Consider the following 25713-nt stretch of genomic DNA (forward strand, 5'->3'; position numbering starts at 1 on the left):
ATTCAAAAGCATCCATTCTTCGGCGATCAGCCTTCTCTATGGTCCAGCTCTCACTTCCATACATCACTACTGGGAAAACCATGGCTTGAACTATACGGACCTTTGTTGGCAAGGTGATGTCTCTGCTTTTTGGTCAAAATTCTCCACTATGACCTGTCCATCTTGGGTGCCCTGCACGCCATAGCTCATAGCTTCTCTGAGTCATTCAAGCCCCTTTGCCACGACAAGGCAGTGATCCATGAGAAGGAGTATTTTATGTTACTTAACATAATGCGCAGACCCACTCAACAACAACAGCAACAAAACACGTCTAAGCAGGAAACTGAAATACCTGCGATGAGCCGTGCTGGATCAGGCCCCAGGGCCATCAAGTCCCGCATCCTGTTCTCCTAGTGGCCAACCAGATGTCTATTATGGGAAACCCACAAGCAGGATTCAAGCATCTCCACCTCCATCGTTCTACCCGGACACTGAGGTCCAGCACCAAGGGCCTTCTGGCGGTTCCCTCACTGCGAGCAGCCAAGTTGCAGGGAACCAGGCAGAGGGCCTTCTCGGTGGTGGCGCCCGCCCTCTGGAATGCCCTCCCACCAGATGTCAAAGAGAACAACAACTACCAGACTTTTAGAAGACATCTGAAGGCAGCCCTGTTTAGGGAAGCTTTTAATGTTTGATGTATCACAGTATTTTAATATTCTTTTGGAAGCCGCCCAGAGTGGCTGGGGAAACCCAGCCAGATGGGCGGGGTATAAATAATAAATTATTATTATTATTATATTATAAGCACAAGAGGCATCTTCCCCTTCCTCGGTTCCCGGCATCTGGTATTCGGAACCATTGCTGCCTTTGACTGTGGAGGGAGAGCCGAGCCATTGTGGCTAGTAGCCACTCACTGAACATGTGCTCATGTGCGTTGGAAATAAACAGAGCTGTCTTGCGCAATGTGCAACGAACCTTTGGAACTCCCTGCTGCAGGACCTGCGGTTTCCAGAAACTGGTATTCAAATGCATTGCTGCCCCAAGTATGGAGCTTGAGCCGAGCCATCGTAGCTAATAGCCATCAATAGCCTTTTTCTGCTCCATGAATTTCCCTAATTCTCTTTTTTAAAGCCTTCTAGGTTAGTGGCCAGGACTGATTCCTGTGGCAGTGAGTTCCATAGTTTAACTATGCACCGAAAACCCCGGTATCTGTCCAGGTAAGTTTGGGGCAAAAGTTAGTCGACAACACTGAGCTAGGTGGACAAAGACTCTGGCTTTGTATAACGCAGCATCCTCTGTTCACACACAGAGATTGGCCGTAATTTCATAGAATCATAGAATCATAGAGTTGGAAGAGACCACAAGGGCCATCAAGTCCAACCCCCTGCCAAGCAGGAAACACCATCAGAGCACTCCTGACATATGGTTGTCAAGCCTCTGCTTAAAGACCTCCAAAGTAGGAGACTCCACCACACTCCTTGGCAGCAAATTCCACTGTCCAACAGCTCTTACTGTCAGGAAGTTCTTCCTAATGTTTAGGTGGAATCTTCTTTCTTGTAGTTTGGATCCATTGCTCCGTGTCCGCTTCTCTGGAGCAGCAGAAAACAACCTTTCTCCCTCCTCTATGTGACATCCTTTTATAGATTTGAACATGGCTATCATATCACCCCTTAACCTCCTCTTCTCCAGGCTAAACATGCCCAGCTCCCTTAGCCGTTCCTCATAAGGCATCGTTTCCAGGCCTTTGACCATTTTGGTTGCCCTCCTCTGGACACGTTCCAGTTTGTCAGTGTCCTTCTTGAATTGTGGTGCCCAGAACTGGACACAGTACTCCAGGTGAGGTCTGACCAGAGCATTTAGTGTCAGAAAACTTGCTTTGAATGCAGAAGGTCCCAGAAGCTCAGAGAAGAAGCTGACACAACTTTTAAAACTTTTCATGTGAACAGAATCAGCAATTCTGAAACAATTGTGCGGAGGAAAACTGGGTGATAAAAATGACAAATGAAAGGGGAAAGGGTTCTCGCAGGCGCCGGAACCAGTGAAAGTTAGAGCAGCTGCCCCTGTGTGACTTTTAGGAGACGGTTTATTGCCCGCATACTGCAGGCAGTGAAGGAGACCCCCTGGCAACCGCTTGCACAGGACCACCCGTGGCCCCGTTCCCCCAGAGATGGGGTCTCATCCATGGGGAATCCGAAAATCAAGTGTCCCACAATATGGTGGTTGTTTTTTAAAATGTTGTACTTGTCCAGTCCAACATCTCAGGAATTTGCAACATGTATGGGACTTTTTTCCTGCCCTGCCCTGCAGATTTAAAACGAAAATAATTTAAATGCAGTTCTTTTCAGGATGGCAGAACCCCAGACGGCAGGCCCAGTTCTCAACCCCACACTCCCTGAAACACAGGTTGTGGTTTGGCTGGAGCCTGTGGTTTGCTTGGTTCTCGGAGCAAAAACGCTGTTGAGAAGGAGGCATGATATAAAAAGAGACTAGATAAGAAATATGCAACTGTGCGGTATAAGGTAATTGATAGATAAAGTACAGTGAGATTAATTGGAAGTCATTTTTAATTTCTTTCTTTATAAGTTTTATAACTGATTTCAGTATCGGGAGTATAAATGATGCTAGTTATACTAATTTTGTTGTTTCTTATATTGTGGTTGTTTGTTTGACTTCTTCATTATGTGTTTGTTTGTTTGATTGTATGTTTGTTTATATGTTCGTTTGTCCGTCTTCCCATAAATGTATTTATTTTAAGTCAATACAGATATACTTAAAAGAGAGAGAGAGAAGGAGGCATGATAATGAAAGCTCTGGGCAATTCCATTTTGTCTGCCTAAAGGTGTCAATTCACCTCCAAATGGTAACATTGCTCATTGACAAGGCTGCCAATGATCCACTTTGGAACTCCCTGCCACTTGATATTAGGCAGGCTGCAGACAATGTCTTCCTGGGTGTAAGGGAATCTGCCGGGGGACCATCCTTGTCTGAAGCTGGGAAGAGACCTGACTCATTCTCTGCGCTGTGTCCCAAGCTATGACCCCCCCCCCCATGACACCTAATGGGCGATCAAGATCTTCAATAGGAATGCTAATGCAGTGAGCATCTCCATCTTATGCCACTGGACTGATCCAGCAGCCTCTTCTTCTTCTTCTTCTTCTTCTTCTTCTTCTTCTTCTTCTTCTTCTTCTTCTTGTTGTTGTTGTTGTTGTTGTTGTTGTTGTTGTTGTTGTTGTTTAGTCGTGTCTGCCTCTTTGTGACCCCCTGGACCAGAGTACGCCAGGCCCTCCTGTCTTCCACTGCCTCCCGCAGTTTGGTCAAACACATGCTGGTAGCTTCGAGAACACTGTCCCACCATCTCGTCCTCTGTCGTCCCCTTCTCCTTGTGCCCTCCATCTTTCCCAACATCAGGGTCTTTTCCAGGGAGTCTTCTCTTCTCATGAGGTGGCCAAAGTCTTGGAGCCTCAGCTTCAGGATCTGTCCTTCCCGTGAGCACTCAGGGCTGATTTCCTTCACAATGGAGAGGTTGGATCTTCTTGCAGTCCATGGGATTCTCAAGAGTCTCCTCCAGCACCCTTCATGGATCACTGCCTTGTCATGGCAAAGGGGCTTGAATAACTCAGAGAAGCTATGAACTATGTCGTGCAGGGCACCCAAGATGGACAGGTCATAGTGGAGAGTTTTGATCAAATGTGATCCACCTGGAGGAGGAACCGGCAAGCCACTCCAGTATCCCTACCAAGAAAACTCCATGGACAAAGACAACAGGCCTCTTCTTACGTTCTTAAAATATGGTTACCAGATTTTTTTCAATGAATCTGGGACACTTTTTTCTCCTTTTTTTTTTCTTTTTTTTTGGAAGCTGAGTAGCAACAGGGAGTCCGTAGTGGGGATGGTGAGGCAAAAGACCCTGAGCCCAAGCACACATGCACACTGTATAAAGGTGCAAAGCCCTTCTTTCGCACCCTGTGAAACATAAATGCACAGAGTTTTTTAAAAAAACTGGGCAACGGCTGCCCGCCAGCAACTCCCAAGCCTCCCCAGATCAGTCAAAACAAAGGGGGAAGGGGATCGCACAAGACACATCCTATGCGCTCAAGACACATCATATGGGGACTTCCGGCGAGCAAAAATGGTGGGCACCATGGCAGCAAGCAGCTCCTGAAGCCAGCCAGAGCCAACTGCACTACCAGGCTGGCTCTGGGCTGCTGAGGCTGCCGCTGCCATGTTTCCCGGGGACAGATTTGCAAATCTGGGGACATTCCGGGGACAGAATTTGTCCAGGGACAGATTTGCAAATCTGGGGACTGTCCCCGGGAACCGGGGACTGTCCCCGGGAACCAGGGACGTCTGCTAACCCTAACTCTATCTTAAAACAACCAAACAGCAACAGTAAGTCAAAATCGTCTCTCCCCAGCATTCACTGAAGCTTAATTAATGCGTGACCCCGAAGTTCTGCAGCCCCCTCAAACTGATGTCAAAGCTTTGTGCTATAGTTTTGTGCCATTTTGGGCTGCGAACTCCACATTCCGTGCTGCCCCTCCAACCGCATAATTGACGAAGCAAAAACAGGGTCGCAAGTTAATGCCCCAAAATTCAATCTTGTCTGGTTGACTCCAAACAGGTGCCAAAGTTTTGTGCTGGTTTTGTGCCACAATCCCAACTTTTTGTGACGCTGCGCCCCCAAAAAACTGAGCGATTGCCACTCAAACCGGGGTCATGAGTAAAGGGCCCCAAACCCAGCCTGGTCCAATTGGCTCTAAACTGGTGCCAAAATGGTGTGCTTGTTTTGTACCGGTTTGTTGACTGAGAGGGGTTACAGGGGAGTCACACCAGGGACTAGCTACTTACCCCCGTGGGTTCTTGTCCAGCTCATGGAGGACTGTGTGGTCGCAGTATTCAAAGACCAGGTGGAGCTTCCTCTTCCTTCGAAAAACCTCCAAGAGGTTGACCAAGTTGGGGTGCTTCAGTTGCTGGAAAGGACAGGAGGGCATTCTAAGATAGGGTGACCAGGCGTCCCCGTTTCCCGGGAACAGTCCCCGGATTTTTTTTTTTTAATAAATATTTATTGGCTTTTCACAAATTTTAACAAACACACAAAATACACAATACACAATACAAATACACACACAAAGACAAACATGCATAATTTCAAAACCTTTTTTTCTTAAAACTTACTTCTCCGACTTCCCCATACCTCCCCTTTCTGCATCCCAATTCACAAATTATTTCAGCAAATCCTCCCCCTTAATTTTATCTACTTTTTCCTCATTCTTTTCTTTTACATAATATTTTGCTTCTATAATCCCCTATTCTCTATAACCACAACATTTTAGCAATCATTAATTTTGCAGTATTTCTTAAGATAGATTTTAAATTTCCTCCAATCTTCTTCCGCTGTCTCTTTCCCCTGGTCCCGGATTCTGCCAGTCATTTCGGCCAGTCCCATATAGTCGGGAACAGTCCCCGGATTTGCGAATAAGTCCCCAGACAAATTCCATCCCCGGAATGTCCCCGGATTTCATCTAATGTCCCCGGGAAACGCAGCGGCGGCAGCCTCAGCAGCCCGGAGCAGTTGGCTCTGGCTGGCTTCAGGAGCTGCTTGGAAGTCCCCATGTGATGGTGGTGCAGGGGCTCAAAGACGCAGCTTCCGGGCTGCCTCCACCTTCCCTGACCCCAGCAACTCAGCTGGGAAGGGAGGCTTCACGCTGCCTATCAGAGCTTGTGTGCAAGCAGGAGGGGGCAGGGATCTTTCAGTTAGGCAATGGGAAGCCTCCCTGCCCAGCTGAGGGATCCCAGCCCCCACCTGCTTGCACGCAGGTAGGAATGGGATTGGGGCTGGTCTGATGGGAAGGGAGGCATCACACTGGCTGAGAGATCCCTGCCCCCTCCTGCTTACACGCAAGTAGGAGTTGGGATGGGGCTGCTCTGAAAGGCAGTGTCACGCAAGTAGGAGTGGGATTGGTCCGCCGCCGCCACTCTCGGCCCTCCTTCTCCGCCTTCCATGCCTGAACCACTGCGCAACGCTTCCTACCCACCACCACTGAAGAACCAACAACTCAGGGGTTGCCCAGGTTCATGGAGAAAGGAGATAGAAACCTCAGAGGAAGGGAAACGTGGCGGTTGAGGTCAAGGCAGCGGCCGCCCCTCTGCTACCGCCATCGCTGCATGATCAACGTCCCAAAGTGTAGTATTTATGTATTTATTTATTTAACGTGTCCCCGGATTCATTGAAAAAAATCTGGTAACCTTATTCTAAGAGGACTGTGGATTGAACCCGTAACCAAGGAACTATCTGCTGCTGCACTCTTAAGACAATAAATAAGATAACAGCCGCAGATAATAACCTCAGTTACAAGCGCAGTACACTAAAATTAGCCAAATGCACGCTGGAATAAATAGGCGGCTATTTGTTGCTATAATGATTAGCTGGGTATTCCTCTCTCTATGGCTTGAAATTCTTTCTTTTTTAAAAGTACGTTGCACTCTACTTCGTGTGGGCCGAGACCCTGAAAAGCAGGCTGGAAAACTAAAGTAAATCTAATAAAATAAAATGTAAATAATGTCCCCCCTTTTTTTATTCTAACAACCACCATGTGAAGTAGCTGAGAGAGAGAGAGAGAGAGAGAGAGAGAGAGAGAGAGAGAGAGAGAGAGAACACAAGCAAGCTCTGGTCACCCAGTCAGCTTTGTGGCCAAATGGAGACTTGAACTCAGAGCTCCCTGGTCAAAGCAAGAACCCAGAGAGGGAAAAGAGCTCTGAGCATGTGCAAAGTGTGCAAACCACAGCTCTTTCCCCGCAAAAGACCAGAGCAGAGGGGAGGTTTTCTCAGCAGACTTGCGTTCCTTGCAAATATACACACACAAAACCCCAAACCCAAACCCTGCATTTCTTAATTCCACCCTTTAAACAGCTGCAAGGTTGAGTCTGCAGGTCAGTTGTGCATTGACTTTATTTGCATTCTTCTGCTGGGGTTAGCAAGTTCGTTTTGCAGTTTTGCATAGAAATGGATGGAGAAAAATGCTGGAGTGCTTCCCTTCCCTTCCCTTCCCTTCCCTTATCTTCGAGTTGTGTAAGAATAATTTTTTAAAGTGTATGAAGAAAAAGGAATAGGGAAGGTGAGAGGCCTCACTAAGAATTAAGTAAATGCTTCCATTTCCATGGAAAATATTTATTATATATATATATATATATATATATATATATATATATATATATATATGCAGGTTTTGGTGTCTTCGGGTGTCTTCCCGTGTAAGAGTTGGGGTGTCTAGGCGACGTTTCGACGAGGTCTCACTCGTCATCTTCAGGCTGGTGCTTTCGGCTTCTTGTTACTGGAACAGAGCGGGATCTCAGTGTTTGAGTTCCTATAAATACTGTAGAGGGGTGTGGTGTATTGCCTCAAAAGTTCTGGGCAGAGGGGAAGTTCCCAGGCTAGTGTTCTTTTCTTCTTTTGTTCCTTAATTACTTGAGGGATATCTTGAGTGATTTCTTGAGTGATATTCTGAGTACCACTTAGGTGGGTCATTAGGTGTGGATTAGTTGCTAAAGCCTTCGTGTCTTGACCTCTTGAATTTGTGAAGAGTTTTTCTGGGAAGATGGCTGTACTGCACTTAGTTGTGCTTTGGCTTGGCTTCGTGTATAGGGGCGAGCTGTGGTTTTGTGCCCTGTGCCAGCCAGATCTGTGTAGGGATTGCAGGGGGGTGCAGCATCCGGAGGTGCCACTATGGTTTGGTTACTGGATGGTGTCTGTAATTTATCTGTGGAGAGGGTCTGGGTTTGGGTCTGGTGTGGTTGATTGGTGGTGGCGTTCTGTGTGCCTCTGGATCTGGTGTCGGTTTTTGTGGGGAGGGCTAATTTCCAGATGTCTGGCAGGCGGGACGTGTCGTCACGCTTGTTCATGTTGTGAGGGTGTTTCTCTATCTCGATGGCTTCCATGATTATTCTCTTGTGGTGATGTTCCATGTTAAAGAGCAATTTGGAATCTGCAAAATTAATTTCGTGTCCTGTTTCTTTCATGTGTTGGAAAAGAGAGGAAGATTTTTCTTCTTTTTTGACGGCATTCTTGTGTTCTGCGATACGTGCATTTATTCGTCTGTTTGTTTGTCCAATGTACGTGGCTGGGCAGACTTTGCAGGGTATTTCATAGACCCCTTGGTTTTCCAACTGGATTTTATCTTTGGGGTTTCTGAGGATATTGGCTATTTTTTGGTTGGTGCAAAAGGCTGTTTTGATATTGTGTTTATGGAGGATTTTGCTAATTTTATCTGTAGTGCCCTTGATATAAGGAAGGAGGGCCATGCCATTGTTTTCTTCCGTGTCTTGGTTTTTGGGGGGTGTTTCTTTTTGGATTAGCTTCTTAACCCTGTTTTGCTGGTATCCATTGGCGATTAACACATTTGAGAGATTCTGTAACTCAGTTGTCAAGTGGTCTTTGTCAGCCAGGCGTTTGGTTCTGGAGATGAGGGTCTTGGCTACGGAGTTTATTTGTGCAGGGTGGTGGTGTGATTGAGCATGTAAGTAGCGGTTGGTGTGTGTTTTTTTCCGGTAGATAGTGTGTCCTAGGGAGCCATCAGGTTTTTTGTAGATTAGGACGTCAAGGAAGGGAAAAAACCTGATGGCTCCCTAGGACACACTATCTACCGGAAAAAAACACACACCAACCGCTACTTACATGCTCAATCACACCACCACCCTGCACAAATAAACTCCGTAGCCAAGACCCTCATCTCCAGAACCAAACGCCTGGCTGACAAAGACCACTTGACAACTGAGTTACAGAATCTCTCAAATGTGTTAATCGCCAATGGATACCAGCAAAACAGGGTTAAGAAGCTAATCCAAAAAGAAACACCCCCCAAAAACCAAGACACGGAAGAAAACAATGGCATGGCCCTCCTTCCTTATATCAAGGGCACTACAGATAAAATTAGCAAAATCCTCCATAAACACAATATCAAAACAGCCTTTTGCACCAACCAAAAAATAGCCAATATCCTCAGAAACCCCAAAGATAAAATCCAGTTGGAAAACCAAGGGGTCTATGAAATACCCTGCAAAGTCTGCCCAGCCACGTACATTGGACAAACAAACAGACGAATAAATGCACGTATCGCAGAACACAAGAATGCCGTCAAAAAAGAAGAAAAATCTTCCTCTCTTTTCCAACACATGAAAGAAACAGGACACGAAATTAATTTTGCAGATTCCAAATTGCTCTTTAACATGGAACATCACCACAAGAGAATAATCATGGAAGCCATCGAGATAGAGAAACACCCTCACAACATGAACAAGCGTGACGACACGTCCCGCCTGCCAGACATCTGGAAATTAGCCCTCCCCACAAAAACCGACACCAGATCCAGAGGCACACAGAACGCCACCACCAATCAACCACACCAGACCCAAACCCAGACCCTCTCCACAGATAAATTACAGACACCATCCAGTAACCAAACCATAGTGGCACCTCCGGATGCTGCACCCCCCTGCAATCCCTACACAGATCTGGCTGGCACAGGGCACAAAACCACAGCTCGCCCCTATACACGAAGCCAAGCCAAAGCACAACTAAGTGCAGTACAGCCATCTTCCCAGAAAAACTCTTCACAAATTCAAGAGGTCAAGACACGAAGGCTTTAGCAACTAATCCACACCTAATGACCCACCTAAGTGGTACTCAGAATATCACTCAAGAAATCACTCAAGATATCCCTCAAGTAATTAAGGAACAAAAGAAGAAAAGAACACTAGCCTGGGAACTTCCCCTCTGCCCAGAACTTTTGAGGCAATACACCACACCCCTCTACAGTATTTATAGGAACTCAAACACTGAGATCCCGCTCTGTTCCAGTAACAAGAAGCCGAAAGCACCAGCCTGAAGATGACGAGTGAGACCTCGTCGAAACGTCGCCTAGACACCCCAACTCTTACACGGGAAGACACCCGAAGACACCAAAACCTGCATTCCTGTACCCGTGAAAATCTACGAAAGCATATATATATATATATATATATATATATATTTGCTTTCGTAGATTTTCACGGGTACAGGAATGCAGGTTTTGGTGTCTTCGGGTGTCTTCCCGTGTAAGAGTTGGGGTGTCTAGGCGACCTCGTCGAAACGTCGCCTAGACACCCCAACTCTTACACGGGAAGACACCCGAAGACACCAAAACCTGCATATATATATATATATATAGACACACACACACACACAATTTGCATACCACTTACCGTAATTACAACAATATCTTAGCAATATATGAGTAACTAAAGACAATAAAAATCAGTTAAAACCACAGGCCCTCCAATATCTCTATGATGAAAATAAGGACGTCCTACTTAATAACAAACAACAACAAAATTATGAAACTCCCCACTTGGCCATGAGCCTTAGGCCAGTCACTGGCTCACAGGGTCGTTGCGGGAATTAATTGAGGAGGAAGAGAAATGCGCAGCCCCCCTTGAGCTCTTTGGAGAAAAAGGAACCTTGATGGCAGAAAGTGAGGAGGAATTAAAGAACCTTTTAATGAGGGTGAAAGAGGAGAGCGCAAAATATGGTCTGAAGCTCAACATCAAAAAAACGAAGATCCTAGCCACTGGTCGCATCACTTCCTGGCAAATAGAAGGGGATGAAATGGAGGCAGTGAGAGATTTTATCTTCTTGGGCTCCATGATCACTGCAGATGGTGACAGCAGTCACAAAATTAAAAGACGCCTGCTTCTTGGGAGAAAAGCAATGACAAACCTAGACAGCATCTTAAAAAGCAGACAAAGGTTCGTATAGTTAAAGCTATGGTTTTCCCAGTAGTGATGTATGGAAGTAAGAGCTGGACCATAAAGAAGGCTGATTGCTGAAAAATTGATGCTTTTGAATTATGGTGCTGGAGGAGACTCTTGAGAGTCCCATGGACTGCAAGAAGATCCAACCTCTCCATTCTGAAGGAAATCAGCCCTGAGTGCTCCCTGGAAGGACAGATCCTGAAGCTGAGGCTCCAAGACTTTGGCCACCTCATGAGGAGAGAAGACTCCCTGGAAAAGACCCTGATGTTGGGAAAGATTGAGGGCACAAGGAGAAGGGGATGACAGAGGATGAGATGGTTGGACAGTGTTCTTGAAACAACCAGCATGAGTTTGACCAAACTGCGGGAGGCAGTGGAAGACAGGAGTGCCTGGCGTGCTCTGGTCCAGGGGGTCATGAAGAGTCGGACACGACTAAATGACTAAAAATACAACAAATGGGATGAATGAAAAATGAAATGAACAAGTGAAATCTTTCCATTTTAAACGTGGGCATGATTTCCCATGAATCTGGCCTCTCTCATGTATCAGTTTTTCCCTTCCTCACCTGCAAACTCCATTCTCCAATAAACACGCCTTTTCCCTTTGTCAGCTGCAGAAACCCAGCTTTGATTATCCTAACTCTTTAAAGTCCCTTTTAATGCCCAGCTCAACACAGAGCTGCTAAAAACATCACAGCCAGGAGGAGAAGGGCTGTTCCGCTCCTGCCTCCCATATATTTCAAAACCCATCATTTGCATCTCAAACAGAGAAAGAGAGGGAGAAAAAAGGAAGATAAACAGCAGGGCCTCTTTAATCTCCCTGATCCGGGCTTCTGTGTGCCACTGGGGCCTTTGTCCTGCAAGTATTTACACGGCTGAAAAATGACTGATCAGGAATCCCGTTTCCCCCTGCTGAACGTGCAGCCGCCCGAGATGTCGGACAAGCCCTTCCGTTGCTCAGCCTTCTCCGCTTCTCAAACAAACAATCTGTTACTATTGACTGAGAAGGTGTTTTCTGAGAGATGGCGGAGCAGCAAGCCCACACTTGCCGGAACCAACCCAGAGCGGAGGCTGGCAAACGTTCCCCACTCGGCCCCATCGCCTTTCTCGTTTTGTTGACCGACGGGTGTATGGCCAGAAGGCGCATTTGTCACCCGGGAGCCTGGCCTGAGCTGCTGCCGCTGCCACTTTTGGGTTTCTCCACAGGCTCTAGAGACCCACACCCATCTTTCCGCAAAAGGGTTTTGGGCACTGGGGACAGCAGACCAGGGAAGAGGAATCTCTAGCCCACGAGATGCCACTGGATTCCAGTTCCTCAACATCTGGAGGGCCAAAGTTTCCCACCGAAGGAAGCTGGTTTCCACCAAGACACACAAACTGGTCTGCCAAAGGGGACCACCAAAGTCTTTAAAATCAAGCATTAATTATTATTTGTGCTGAGGATGGTCTTACACAGTCAACGTGTGGGGCTACCTTTGAAGGTGACCCGGAAACTGCAATTTATCCAGAATGTGGTAGCTAGACTGGTGACTGGGAGTGGCCGCCGGGACCACATAACACCAGTCTTGAAATAACTACATTGGCTCCCAGTATGTTTCCGAGCACAATTCAAAGTGTTGGTGCTGACCTTTAAAGCCGTAAACGGCCTCAGTCCAGTATACCTGAAGGAGCGTCTCCACCCCCATCGTTCTGCCCGGACGCTGAGGTCCAGCACCGAGGGCCTTCTGGCGGTTCCCTCATTGCGAGAAGCCAAGTTGCAGGGAACCAGGCAGAGGGCCTTCTCGGTGGTGGCACCTGCCCTGTGGAACGCCCTCCCACCAGATGTCAAAGAGAAAAATAACTACCAAACTTTTAGAAGACATCTGAAGGCAGCCCTGTTTAGGGAAGCTTTTAATATCTGAATGACTATTGTATTTTAATATTGTGTTGGAAGCTGCCCAGAGTGGCTGGGGAGGCCCAGCCAGATGGGCGGGGTATAAATATTTATTATTATTATTATTATTATTATTATTTCGGCAAGAGGGTTTTGGGCACTGGGGACAGCAGACTAGGGAAAAGGAATCTCTAGCCCACGAGATGCCACTGGATTCCAGTTCCTCAACATCTGGAGGACCAAAGTTTCCCACCGAAGGAAGCTGGTTTCCACCAAGACACACAAACTGGTCGGCCAAAGGGGACCACCAAAGTCTTTTTAAAAATTAAGCATTAATTATTATTTGTGCAAAGGATGGTCCTACACAGTCAATGCCATTGGCATCTGCAAAGGCTTTTGGGTGGGCACACCGTTTCATACCGTCAGCGCATGTTCCAGAGCTTCCTGCTGAACTTAAGAACATAGGAGAACCCGCTGGATCAGGGCCAATGACCCATCGAGTCCAGCATCCTGTACTCACAGTGGCCATCCAAATGCCCTGGTGCACTGATTCTCAGCCTGTGGGTCTCCAGATGTTGTTGGACTACAACTCCCATCATCCCTGAGCTCTGGCCTTGCTAGCTAGGGGTGATGGGAGTTGTAGTTCAACAACATCTGGGGGCCCACAGGTTGAGAAAGGCTGCCTGTTATGTACTGAGTTGAATAGGATCCAAAATGCAGCAGTCTGATTGGTCTGCAGGAGCCACCCAATCCAGCTCCAGGTAGAAGTGAATCCACAACCTGATTGGCCTACAGGAGAATTCCGGAATTAGCCAATCACGTGGGGCCATTTGTGTAAATAACGTATATAAAGCAGATACTTTGGGGGAACTTTCATTCCTCCTCACCCCTATGAGCTGAATAAAGAGCATGAAATCCACTCTCGACTCCGAGTATATTTCACTGCCCTAGTGGGAAACCCGCAAGCAGCACCCAAACACAAGAGCAGCCCTTCTCTCCTCCTGGGGTTTCCTGCAACAGTGACATCATTGCCTCTGAAGAAGTGTGCATGCACACGAAAGCTCATACCAAGAACTTACTTAGTTGGTCTTTAAGGTGCTACTGGAAGGAATTTTTTTATTTTGACTATGGCAGACCAACACGGCTACCTATCTGTAACTGGAATCATTGCCTCTGACTCTGGATGCAGAGCGTAGCCATTAATAGTCCTCTCCTCCCTGAATTTGTCTCGTCCTCTTTTAAAGCCACCCAGGTTGGTGATCATCACTGCCTCCAGTGGGAGTGAGTTCCGCAGCGAATAATTTGCTTAAAAAATACATAAATACTGTGCTGGTTTTACTTTTGTTTGCACGTAGAAACAAATTAATTAAATTAATAATGAATTAAATTGTTAGTTTGGTTAATAAGCAACTTAATAATTAATAATTAAACTGATAACTAAATTGATTATTTATTTGATTAATAATTAATTAAATTATTGATTAAATTATTGATTAAATAATAATTAATTAAAAGGAACAACATCTGATATTGACCCCAGTTTGGCGGAAGGCAGGCTTAGCTGATGCACTTAACTACCAAGCCGGATTCAAGGTTTTTGTATTAATTTACAAAGCCCAGAACAGGTTAGGACCGGGGTGTCTCAGGGACCCCCCCGAACCCTTCTATCCCAGCTCAATCCTTGAGATCATCTGCAGGAGCACCTTTGGTCATTTCCCAAGCTGATGAGGCTCATTTGACAATAACAAGAAACCGAGCCTTTAGGGTTATTGTCCCAGTCCTGTGGAACCCCCTGCCACTAGAGATTGAGCGAGCCCCTTCTGTGCCAACATTTAAATGCTTGCAGAAAACATTTCCATTCTGCCGGGCTCTATCAGGCCTCAGGTGTCTCTGGAATGGATAGAACTTTGATGCAATCAAGCAAGAGGTTGGATGGGTACGACATGCGTTTCAGGGGGTTGGGATGGATGACCCTCGGGGTCCCTTCCTGCTGTACAATTCTGTGCTTTGACAATAAGCAAATTCCTGCAAACGGCCGAATCTCCAGCTCTTAGCTGATGGGCAGCGACTCAAGTTCGGTGCCAGGGTATTGTATACGGAAGACTTATGGCAGGCACAGCCCACGGTGGGTAACCGCCGTCACCCACGACAAATCTTGCACCAAGGAAACGCGACTCTGATGCGGCAGATAAAGGTTACGCAGACATCTGCAGGCCAGAAGAGCGTGTCAGGAACGGTCCTTTTTTTTAAGAGTGCAAGGCTGATGAAAAAGCAACAGGCTCTGATTGCAAAGCTTCTTGCTTGAAATTATTGTTAAAATGATGAAATATTTATTTATACCCCACTTTTTTCCATGACAGGGACCCAAGGCGGCTTACAGATAATAATAATAAATAATAATAATAATAATAATAATAATAATAATAATAATACATTTATACCCCACCAATCTGGCTGGGTTTCCCCAACCACTTTAGCTGGCTTCCAGCAAAGCATTAAAATACAATAACATAAGAACAACAAAAAACTTAGGTGGGGGGAACCATTGATAGAAAGCCCCAGAAACAAGACAGCACTGTGACTCCCCAGGAACTATCTACAAATTTGTCCAAGGATTGGCGGAAATCAATGTGTTCACACCATTATGGCAAAGTTACGTGGCATAAACAAACACCAATAATAATAATATTAATAATAATAATATGCAGAATGTGTTTTAATTTGCAGGCTACCATTTGCATAGTCTGGGTCACTGACTAGCCTTGCGCCTGTGACACAGGGCACAAAGGGAGAGAGTGGTAGCTAGCCCATTCTTCATGCAGCACGTAGTTAAACTGTGGGACTCTCTGCCACAGGAGGGAGTTCTGAATACTAGTGAAGGAATGGGTTTCCCAAACCCAAAAACTGACTGTGCAGGCAGTTTGAAAGGGGCACCAAAATCCCTATTTTCCCTTAGCTAAAATCCATTAACGAGCTCTGAGTCAATGTATAAACAAAAACCCGGCTGTAGAAACAAGTGCTCAGAGCCCTCTCCTTTATCAGTTTGTGACGGCAAGGATGACCTTGGCTGTTCCAGCGGAGTAGGGATGACATGTCTGGGTCTTATCTTACCACACTCTGACGCACAGACCTAGTCCGGGAACAGCGCCAGAGTGTGTTCTTGGAGATGGTGACCTCTTGCTCCAAGATAAGAATAGGAACAGGAATACCCTTTTATGGTCAGAAGTACAGGAAGGAATACCCTTTTATGGTTAAGAGTACCGGAGCAGGAACATCTGTGATGTCAACCTGCGTCTATAGGCTGACGTGGCTGGATTCCTGGGGAAGGGGGAGAGGGTGCCTGGAGGATATATATACTGCATGAAATTCCTCATTTCTTTGGACTTGCTGTGGACTGACCTCGCAAGTGCCTTTCTGCTGTTCCGGAGAGCAAAAATAAAGAACTCTTTCTCTGAACCAACCCTCGGTGTCATTTGACTTCCTTCCTCCTGTCTGGGAGCAACGCAGACCCAATCGGTGAACTCCAATAAGGCTACACTAGCTGCTGGAAACCCCGGGGGCGGGGGGGGAGAGTTGCTCTTGTGCGCTTGTGGGTGGCCCCTGTGAGAACAGGATGCTTCACTTAGAGGGGCCTGATGGGCTGGTGTTCTGTTCTTATCGGTATAAATAAATTATTATTATTATTATTATTACTATTATTATTATTATTATGTAAAGGGACCCCTGACTCTGGGGTTGCAGAGCTCATCTCGCTTTATTGGCCAAGGGAGCCGACGTACACCTTCCAGGTCATGTGGCCAGCATGACTAAGCCGCTTCTGGCGAACCAGAGCAGCGCACGGAAACACCGTTTACCTTCCCGCCGGAGTGGTACCTATTTATCTACTTGCACTTTGACGTGCTTTCAAACTGCTAGGTTGGCAGGAGCAGGGACTGAGCAACGGGAGTTCACCCCGTCACGGGGATTCGAACCGCCGACCTTCTGATCGGCAAGCCCTAGGCTTTGTGGTTTAACCCACAGCGCCACCCGCGTCCCTATTATTATTATTATTTCACAATATTAATGAGCAAACAAAGCTCTTCTAGCTAGACTGTTCCCCTACTGGACATTACACTGCGGTTCAGGGAAATCTCTGCCCAAGGTGATACCTGGGCCTGGAAAGCTCAGCTGGTTAGAGCGTGGCGCTGATAACGCCAAGGTTGCAGGTTTGATCCCCGTAAGGGACAGCTGCCTATTCCTGCATTTTGGGGGGTTGGACTAGATAACTCTGGGAGGCCCTTTTCCAACTCTACAATTTTATTCTTCCCTGCTGGGAGCAAAGCACAGACCATTCAGCCCAAGGAGACCACACCGCCTGCTCCTTGTGTTCCTACAACAATGCGGGCGAGAATGCCAAGGGCTCTGGGAGATGCGCCAAGATGAAACCAGAGATTAGGAGCCACAGAGTAAGATGGCTTAGTTAGCGCGCTCGGCCAGTGTCTCCCAGGAAAAGCCGCCCCCAGGCACCCCCCTAATGTTTCCTAGGTGACGCATTCCTGCACCCTGGGACACCAAGCTAGACTTTAAAACCGTTCAGAACAAAGAGGGGAGACGGGAAATATATCCTTAGCAAGGGGGGAAACAGCAATGGCTGCATTCAGCTCTCACATCCCTTAAGCTCAGAACACTACCCTGAGACAAAGCCGGGATGTGGGATATGTCCTTACAGGCCAAATCAGCCAGCATTGATGCTGCCAGGGGCTCTTATGTGCAACGGGCACAGCTCGGACTCTGGTGGCAAAGGGGTGGAAGGAACAAGAAGCCCCGACAATAACAGACTGGCATTACAAGCTCCAAGAATTTGCTGAAATGGTGCAGTTAACAAATACCCCGAGAGGCAATTCAAAACAAAAAATTATGGAAAAGTGGGATAGATATAAAACATACGTTCAAAAATACAGTAAAGGTTCGCTATCTATGCTAGCATTTGATTGACGTTGGAGTGAGACTGAGTTGAGAAAGAAGACTAAGAGCACCTAATGATATAGGAATGTATTAGATAATATGTAAAGAAATGTACAATAATAAGAGTACATTCATTTGTAAAAAAGGAATATACAATGGGAAAAACAGGAAGTCTAGTGTGTTGGTATGTATATGATTTTTGGAAAAATTTGTTTTTGTTTTTTTCCTTTGTTCTTTCTTTTCTTTTGTTTCATTTTCTTTCTAGGTATATAAAATGTGTATATAATTTTTGTATACATGTTGTCAGGGGTTCAGGAGCAGAGGCGAGGGCAAGGGAGGAAACAGAGAGCGAGGGGGAGGAGTCCGAAGAAAAGATGAGTGATGACGACGACCCGAGATCTCCGAGTCTTTCCAGTGAATCAGAAGATTCACAGAAAGGAGCACCAGTGGCCAGGGCAAGGGGGGAGCCTAGGGGGACACCCCAGGAAGAAGGGTCCAGAGGGGGTTCAGAGGGCAGCAGTTGGAAATCGGGGCCAGCATCCCCCAACAGAGCGCAGTGGGGAGGAAAGGCGCCAGGTATCGAGCTCCGACAGCTCGCAGCAGGGGGGAGGGCATGAATCAGGAGTGGCCACACCTCCATCGGGGAGCGAAGAAACGGTCAAGCGGAAAGTGGAAGGTTGGGCGCGCGCGCCAAGTTCAAATGCACAGGAAGGCGGCGCAGTAAGCAGCTCGGAAAGGGAGCCAGGTCCTAAAGCCCGACGCAAGGAGACAGGAGGGTCCGGGGGGTCAGCGTCAGAAGAGTCCAGGAAGGAAGAGACCCCGGGGGGCAGAGGGACCCAGAGAAGAACGGTCAGGCGGAAAAGGTGGAGTAAGGCTAGGGTATTAAGTTGGTGTACAGGGGGCGGGGACTCAGACGGAGCTTCGCCGGTCTAGCTTATAAGACGTAGAGCTGCACGCGGCAGCTTGGAAATGGAAACTGTAACTCAATAAAGACTTTTATAAAGTGAACGCTGGCTAGCGTGATCCTCTGTGAGCTAGGATCTGGGAGCAGCTCTGACACATGTTGAAAATTATATTATAGTCAGTCCTGTAATGTAATATGACGACGTTTACTGCTGTAATATAAGAATGTTAATAAATAAATAAAATGCAAAAAAAGGAAAGATGCTGTGAGGGGCTGATGAAGGAGGTTGTAGTGCGAGGGCGCCGGGTTGGCTAAGCCTGGGCTAGAGGGAGATCGGATCTTCAAGGTGAACACCCCCGGGGAAGTTCTCCTGCGCAGCAGAAACTGCGCAAAAGCTGGGTGGGCAGAATGGGGTGGCCACACCAGTCACCATTTGCCAGACCCAATGTTTGGCCAATGGCAGCTTCTGACGCCAACTCTCAAACTAGCAAGCTTCTCCCAGTTTGCCAGGAAGGAAGGACAGCAGGCAGGGATGCCGTGATTAGGGATGGGAAAGTGATTTGATATGGTTTGCATTTAATAATAATAATAATAATAATTTATTATTTGTACCCTGCCCATCTGGCTGGGTTTCCCCAGCCACTCTGGGCGGCTTCCAACAAAGACGAAAAATACACTAAAATGTCACACATTAAAAACTTCCCTGAACAGGGCTGCCTTCAGATGTCTTCTAAATGTCAGGTAGTTGTTTATCTCTTTGACATCTGGTGGGAGGGCGTTCCACAGGGCGGGCACCACTACTGAGAAGGCCCTCTGCCTGGTTCCCTGTAACTTGGCTTCTCGCAGGGAGGGAACCCCCAGAAGGCCCTCGGCGCTAGACCTCAGTGTCTGGGCAGAACGATGGGGATGGAGACGCTCCTTCAGGTATACTGGACCGAGGCCCTTTAGGGCTTTAAAGGTCAGCACCAACACTTTGAATTGTGCTCGGAAACGTACTGGGAGCCAATGTAGGTATTTCAGGACCAGTGTTATATGGTCTTGGCGGCCGCTCCCAGTCCCCAGTCTAGCTGCCGCATTCTGGATTAGTTGTAGTTTCCGGGTCACCTTCAAAGGTAGCCCCACGTAGAGCGCATTGCATTAGTCCAATCTATCAGATCTTTGCAGGTTCCAAAAGATTCTGAGAACCAAAGCACAGGCATGCTTTGAATTTTGCACCGGCCCAAATTTCCCAGGGGAGATCTCTAACCAAACAAAGCTCCACAAAAGTTAGCGTATTAGGGAATATACCTATGCTGTGATGTGCTGATGATTTCGTCTTCTTTTTTGATCTTAAAATCATTCGGTCAATAAGATCGGTTAAAAAGAATAACATTATTTAATTTGTGGGAAAATGAATCTGTAGGCAGCCCCTCATTTAACTGGATTCCCAACGGGATTCTGACGAAGTTACCTTTAACATGCGGATCTCCCGAAGGGCAATTTTTTTGATAACGGGATCGTCTTCCGATTCCAGAAACTTCTTGATGGCCACAATCTGACCTGTGTCCCTGTTCCGGCACTTGAACACCACCCCGTAGGAGCCTTCGCCAATCTTGCTGATCTTTTCGTATTTCTCCATTGCAAATATGAAACGGAAATACCCTCCAGCAATTAATTTATCCTTTTGGGTATCTGAATCCTTCAGACGACCAGAGACGTCTTCAACCTGTAAAAACGAGAGCAAACCACAACGGAAAACACTCTGTGAGAAGCTGCAGAAACTTTAGAGTTCATAGGAAAACAGGAGTTGAACACAGATTATAGCAGACCCTCTCCATCATTCTGTGATCATGCAAAATCCATTTTGGTGCCTTTTTCTTTTTTGCAAATGGACGGGGTCCTGGAGGTGCGATACAGATTAGAAGGAGTAGGGAATTCTTTTAACAACGCCTTTCTTTTTAACTGGACTCATTATATATACAACAGTGTTTACAAACCTGCCAGACTTTTAGGAGATTTCTGAAGGCAGCCCTGTTTAGGGAAGCTTTTAATGTTTAATAGATTACAGTGGTGCCCTGCAAGACGAATGCCTCGCAAGACGAAAAACTCGCTAGACGAAAGGGTTTTCCGTTTTTGAGTTGCTTCGCTAGACGAATTTCCCTATTGGCTTGCTTCGCAAGGCGAAAACGTCTTGCGCTTTTTTTTTAAAGCCGCTTGAAGAGGCGCAGTTGCGACGGACCGTGCTTCGCAAGACGAAAAACATCGCAAGACGAAAAGACTCGCGGAACAAATTATTTTCGTCTTGTGAGGCACCACTGTATTGTATTTTAATATTCTGTTGGAAGCCGCCCAGAGGGGCTGGGGAAACCCAGCCAGATGGGCAGGGTATAATAAATTATTATTATTATTATTATTATTATTATTATTATTATTATTATTATTGATGTTCTGGAGTACAGTACAACTCTCGCCAACCCTGAACCTGATGGGGGATGTAGATCAAAACATCTGGGGAGATCCAGACTGGGGTAAGCTGAGCTACAGAAACTCAGCTTAATACACAGCTGCATTTGTCTGGTTAAACCCTCCTCTTCAAATCTCACTCCTCTGACAAAATTTACACTCTGTGCGCTCCCTGGAGCAAGGAGACCTAGTCATTTGTGTTACCCATGAAGTCTTCCAAAGGAAGAATGGCGAAGTTAATGGACTCCACAAAAATGTCAAAACTTACGGGAAGATTCAGAAATCAAGAAGAAAGAGTTTTTAGACAAAGAATGGGGGAGATATTTGGACTATCTAAAACTGTAAACAATTAAGTACCTTAGCAGGATTAATTTAAAATCTAGCAGTTTAAAGGTGATTTTGGAAGAAATATAGAGAGTGATAAGTAAAAGGAGTTAAGGAGGAGATGAAGTTTTTAAAATGTTTGTATAGGGAACCAAAGAAGGGGAGGAGGGAAGTCTAAACCAGTGTTTCCCAACCGGTGTTCCGCGGCACACTAGTGTGCCGTGAGACACCGGCTGGTGTGCCGTGGGAGGGAGGCGGGCGAGTCGGGCGGTGAGAGGCGGCGGCGGCGGCGAGGATCCGCGTCGAGCCGGGGGCGGCTCCGCGGTGGTGGTGCCGAGCGGCGGGGCAGCGCGCGCAAAAGGGAGGAGCGCGAGACAGCGGAGGAGGAGGAGGCCGGCATGTCCGGGCAGCAGCAGCAACAACAGCAGCAGCAACTCCCGCCGCCGCCCCCTCCTCCGCCCGCTATCGCCGCCGCCGCCTCAGCTGCCCTCGCTCTGCTGCCTCCTCCCACCCCGGCAAGGGGGAGGGAAAAAACTTTCGCTTTTGTGCGTCCCTCCCGGCGTGACGCTGCGCGCTGACGTCACGGGGCGGGGCTTTAATGGTGGTGTGCCGCGAGATTTTTTTCCGGCTAACAGGTGTGCCGTTGCCCAAAAACGTTTGGGAAACACTGGTCTAAACAACTATGTATGCAATGGTATTTGATGATGATTATTGTTAATTTGAAAAACTGAAAAATAAAATGAAGTCTCCACAGTAATGGCGTCATAGTGTTGTTCTACATTTTCAAATTGTTTTAAGTGAAGTTAAGATTGCCAAAGGCCATTCATTTTAAATATGTAGATATATTACTGATTTGTTAACAAAAAAGTGCAAACATAACACAAATAAATAAAGCAAATAATTGAAAATTTAAACCATAATGTGTCACTGCCTGGAAGGACAACAGTTCAAAGACACAGCACAGCTCTAATGGAATAATAAAGTATTAACTTACACAAAGATTCCCCTTACAAATAATAAATATAAATAAGTTATCTCCACCTGTGAATGCCATCATTACTGAGAATAAGGTTTCTCTATAGTCTTAAATGAGCCAGACATTTGCATGTACTGATGGCACTGAATGACCAGCTGCCTCAATATTTGAGTAAGAAATAAAATCATGCCATGTATTTAAAAAACAGCCATTTAAGCTCTTAGTTTGTGAATCAGTACATCACTTCCCGGAGGGTGATTTGCCAAACAGTCCAAATTATTAAGACTTCCAGAATTTGGCAATACAACCCCAGGCTGCTGTTAAGAGATGAGAAGAAGGTTATTTGCTTTCCGAATCCTGTTCTGTTTGCAAAAGCGCCAGGTGGAAAGACGGAGTAATCGTTTGTTTAGTTATCAAGGAGATCTCATTGCCGGCCAGTGCCGGATTTACATATTCGTTTAAGAACTTAATTCGTTCTGGAGGTCCGTTCTTAACCTGAAACTGTTCTTAACCTGAAGCACCACTTTAGCTAATGGGGCCTCCCACCGCTGCTATGTGATTTCGGTTCTCATCCTGAAGCAAAGTTCTTAACCCGAGGTAATATTTCTGGGTTAGCGGAGTCTGTAACCTGAAGCATATGTAACCCGAGGTACCACTGTATAAGCTAGACAAGCTCTAGCTTAGGGCCCCACTCTGTTGGGGGCCCACAAAAAAATTCAATGGAAAAAAAACCCCTGGATGTACATTTCCAAAATACAAGATAAAAAACAAATAAAATAAAACCTACATCCAGCAACAGTGTTTTGTGTTGTGTAGGCTCCTGTGATGCAAGTCATGGGCCCCGCCTGCTAGCCTGCTCCCTAAAATATCACTGCTTTCCTCCTTTCTATATACAGGGTGCCTACATTCTGCATGGACTGGTCGCAGGGCAACATGGGCAAATGGCTTGAGATACCTATGAGGTCCATAAATGACCATATAGCATATATTCAACACACACAAAAAAACCACAACAGTGACAATTTGTTGTTGGCAAAGGACAGCTGGACATATAAAGGGCCCCATTATCTTCAGGAGCTGAGGGCTGCATTGAACCTAATTCTGGCCCTGTTGCCGACGGTAATTCATATAGTGCACCTGAGCATCTAGCACTGTAGGCTGTTTCCCAGCAGGGTTTCAGGTTACACTTTTTTATTGATTTTCAAAAAAACCACAAAATTAAATAAAACTTAAACTTTAACATTCAATCTTTTTTAGCTTCTTATTTACCCTGTGCAATTTCGCGCCCGGACTTCCCTCCTTCCCTGCTTCGGTTTTCCCAATTTACATCCATCCCTGCAGATTCTTAATTACATTCTATATACATCACAAGATTTATGTTAGCCCTGCTACAGTTTTTAAACTTCTACAGTTATTTCGTATAGACATGACAAATTTACTCCATTCCTCCTCAAACTTTGTCACTTTTTGGTCTCGAATTTTATAACTCATTTTTGCCAATTCAATATACTTGAATAATTTCGTCTGCCACTCCATTAGGATTGGGAATTCTTGGGATTTTCACTTTTGGGCCACAAGAATCCTTGCAGCTCCCAGCAGGTTTTCCAGCACCACAAGAAGCCAGTCGTGCCTCTAAGCCAGCAACGGCCCACACATTTGCTCTGGCATAAGTGCCACCGGGCACAGATGGACTTACTTGGGAGAAAGCACCCTGTGGCGAAGGTGGCGCGGATGTCGTCAGCGCAAAGCCAAGGAGCCGGTGGCTTCAGCCAAAGCCGATCTCTGGGGCGGCTCCAGCCGCCTCTGCATCTTCAGGCCAGCTTCCTCCTCCTCCTCCTCCTGCGGAAGGAAGGCCCGTCTGGAAATTAAAATTTAATTCAGGCCCTTTGGGGGAAGGCAGGTTGCCAGGGCAGGCTCTGCGGGCAGCTTCAAGATCAGCAGCAAACCCCCAAGGGCCTCTTCTTAGAAAGGAGGCGGGCAGGATCCTGTTTCGTGGATCACTTTCCTTGTCTGCAGAAGGAAGGAGCCTCCTTGGGAGCACAGGAGGTGAGAAGGGCATCGCCCGCAGCGGGAACCCTGCGCCGCCACCGGGAAGGGGCAAAAGGGCAGAAGGAGAAAAGGCAGACCCCCAGGCCCCTTCTGCTGGGACCACCTCCCTTGTTGCCAGCCAAGAGGCGGGCAGAGGCTCTCCTGGCACACCCTCTGAAGCAGCTTGGTAGTTCCTCCTGGAGCAGGAAAAGTGTCCCCACGCTAAAGGGCCCTCTGCACATGCCCAGGGGCACTCTCCCCTCCGGGCAGCTAGCGGTGCCAACCTGAGTAATATATTAGGTAGGGGCAGGTAAGCTCCGTCCCACATAATCACAAGATGCAGTACACGCACATCATCTGAAAGGTGCCTATCAACTTAGGGGGGCACCACTTTCAAATATTTTATTTGGGGGGTGGCAAAGGGACCTAGAAGTCGGCTCCGATGCAGCCAGCCGCCCTGCAAGAGCGCAGAGGAGCATCTGAGCGCAGTTTGGGAGGAGAGCGGCATGCCGCCTGGGGCTGGCGCAACCCTCCGGTGCTGGGCACTCTGCACGCGCTCAGAGGACCCCTTGCTCTTTCTCTCCCCCCCCCCGCCTCCCTCCCTCCCGACTCTCTTGCCTGCAGCTGCCTCCGCCGCCAGCTCCGCGCGCTCCTCCTCTCGCCGCCGCCGCCTCTCGCTCTGTCCGGGCGCAGCTCTGCGCGGAGCCGCTAAAGGCGCGCAGCAGCCAATCAGGGCGGGCGGCGGAGCCTGGGCAGAGGGGGCGATGCCCGCCCCCGGGAGGAGCCAGGCTGAGCGGGCGTCTCCCTGCCTTGGCACAGACTGGCAGGCGGCGCCGTCGCTGCCCTCCAAGCGCTGGGCAGAAGCAGGAGGCTCCTCGGGGCAGAGCAAGGAATCCTCGACGTCCTTCCTCGCGCAGCGCGCAGCTGGGACGGTGGAGGTGGAGAAGGGCACCCACTTGGACTGGACCTGTAGAGTTGGAAGGGACCCCCAATTTCATCTAGTCTGACCCCTTGCAATGCAGGAATCTCAGCTAAAGCATCCATGACAGATGGCCATCCAACCTCTGCTTAAAAACCTCCAAGGAAAGAGAGAGTCCACCACCTTGCTTGGGAGTCTCTTGCGCTGCCAAACAGCTCTTACTGTCAGAAAGTTTTTTTCTGAATGTTTAGTCTGAATCTCCTTTCTTGTACCTTGAAGCCATGGGTTCGAGTCCTACCCTCCAGAGCAGGAGAAAACAAGCATACTCCCTCCTCTATGTGGCAGCCCTTAAGATATTTGAAGATGGCTATCATATCTTCTCTTAGTCTTCTCTTCTCCAGGCTAAACATACCCAGCTACTTCAACCGTTCCTCACCAGGCTTGGTTTCCAGACCCTTGATCATCTTGGTCGCCCTCCTCTGCCCACCTTCCAACTTCTCAACATCCTTCTTAAACTGTGGAGACCAGAATTAGACCCAGTAC

At 47.3% G+C, this 25713-nt stretch overlaps 1 protein-coding gene across 4 annotated transcripts in view; it reads right to left on the reverse strand.

Moving 5' to 3' along the window:
• CDKL1 (cyclin dependent kinase like 1) overlaps positions 1 to 24937 on the reverse strand; it is a 37705-nt gene extending 12768 nt beyond the window's left edge. The window contains exons 1-4 of one of the 4 annotated variants that reach the window (XM_083515846.1): positions 24870 to 24937; positions 23920 to 24056; positions 19932 to 20186; positions 4825 to 4946 (exon numbers count right to left, since the gene is read on the reverse strand). In XM_083515846.1, coding sequence (XP_083371972.1) covers positions 4825 to 4946; positions 19932 to 20099 — 290 coding nt within the window. In that variant the 5' untranslated portion in view covers positions 20100 to 20186; positions 23920 to 24056; positions 24870 to 24937. Of the gene's footprint in view, positions 1 to 4824; positions 4947 to 19931; positions 20187 to 23919; positions 24082 to 24861 lie in introns of all 4 variants that reach the window. The other 3 variants (XM_083515847.1, XM_083515845.1, XM_083515848.1) reach the window with 3 other exon arrangements.
• Between the last annotated feature and the right edge of the window lie 776 nt (positions 24938 to 25713).

This window comes from Podarcis liolepis (assembly GCF_965112155.1).
Source record: "Podarcis liolepis genome assembly, chromosome: 1".
In the NCBI taxonomy this organism is placed as follows: Eukaryota; Metazoa; Chordata; class Lepidosauria; order Squamata; family Lacertidae; genus Podarcis; species Podarcis liolepis.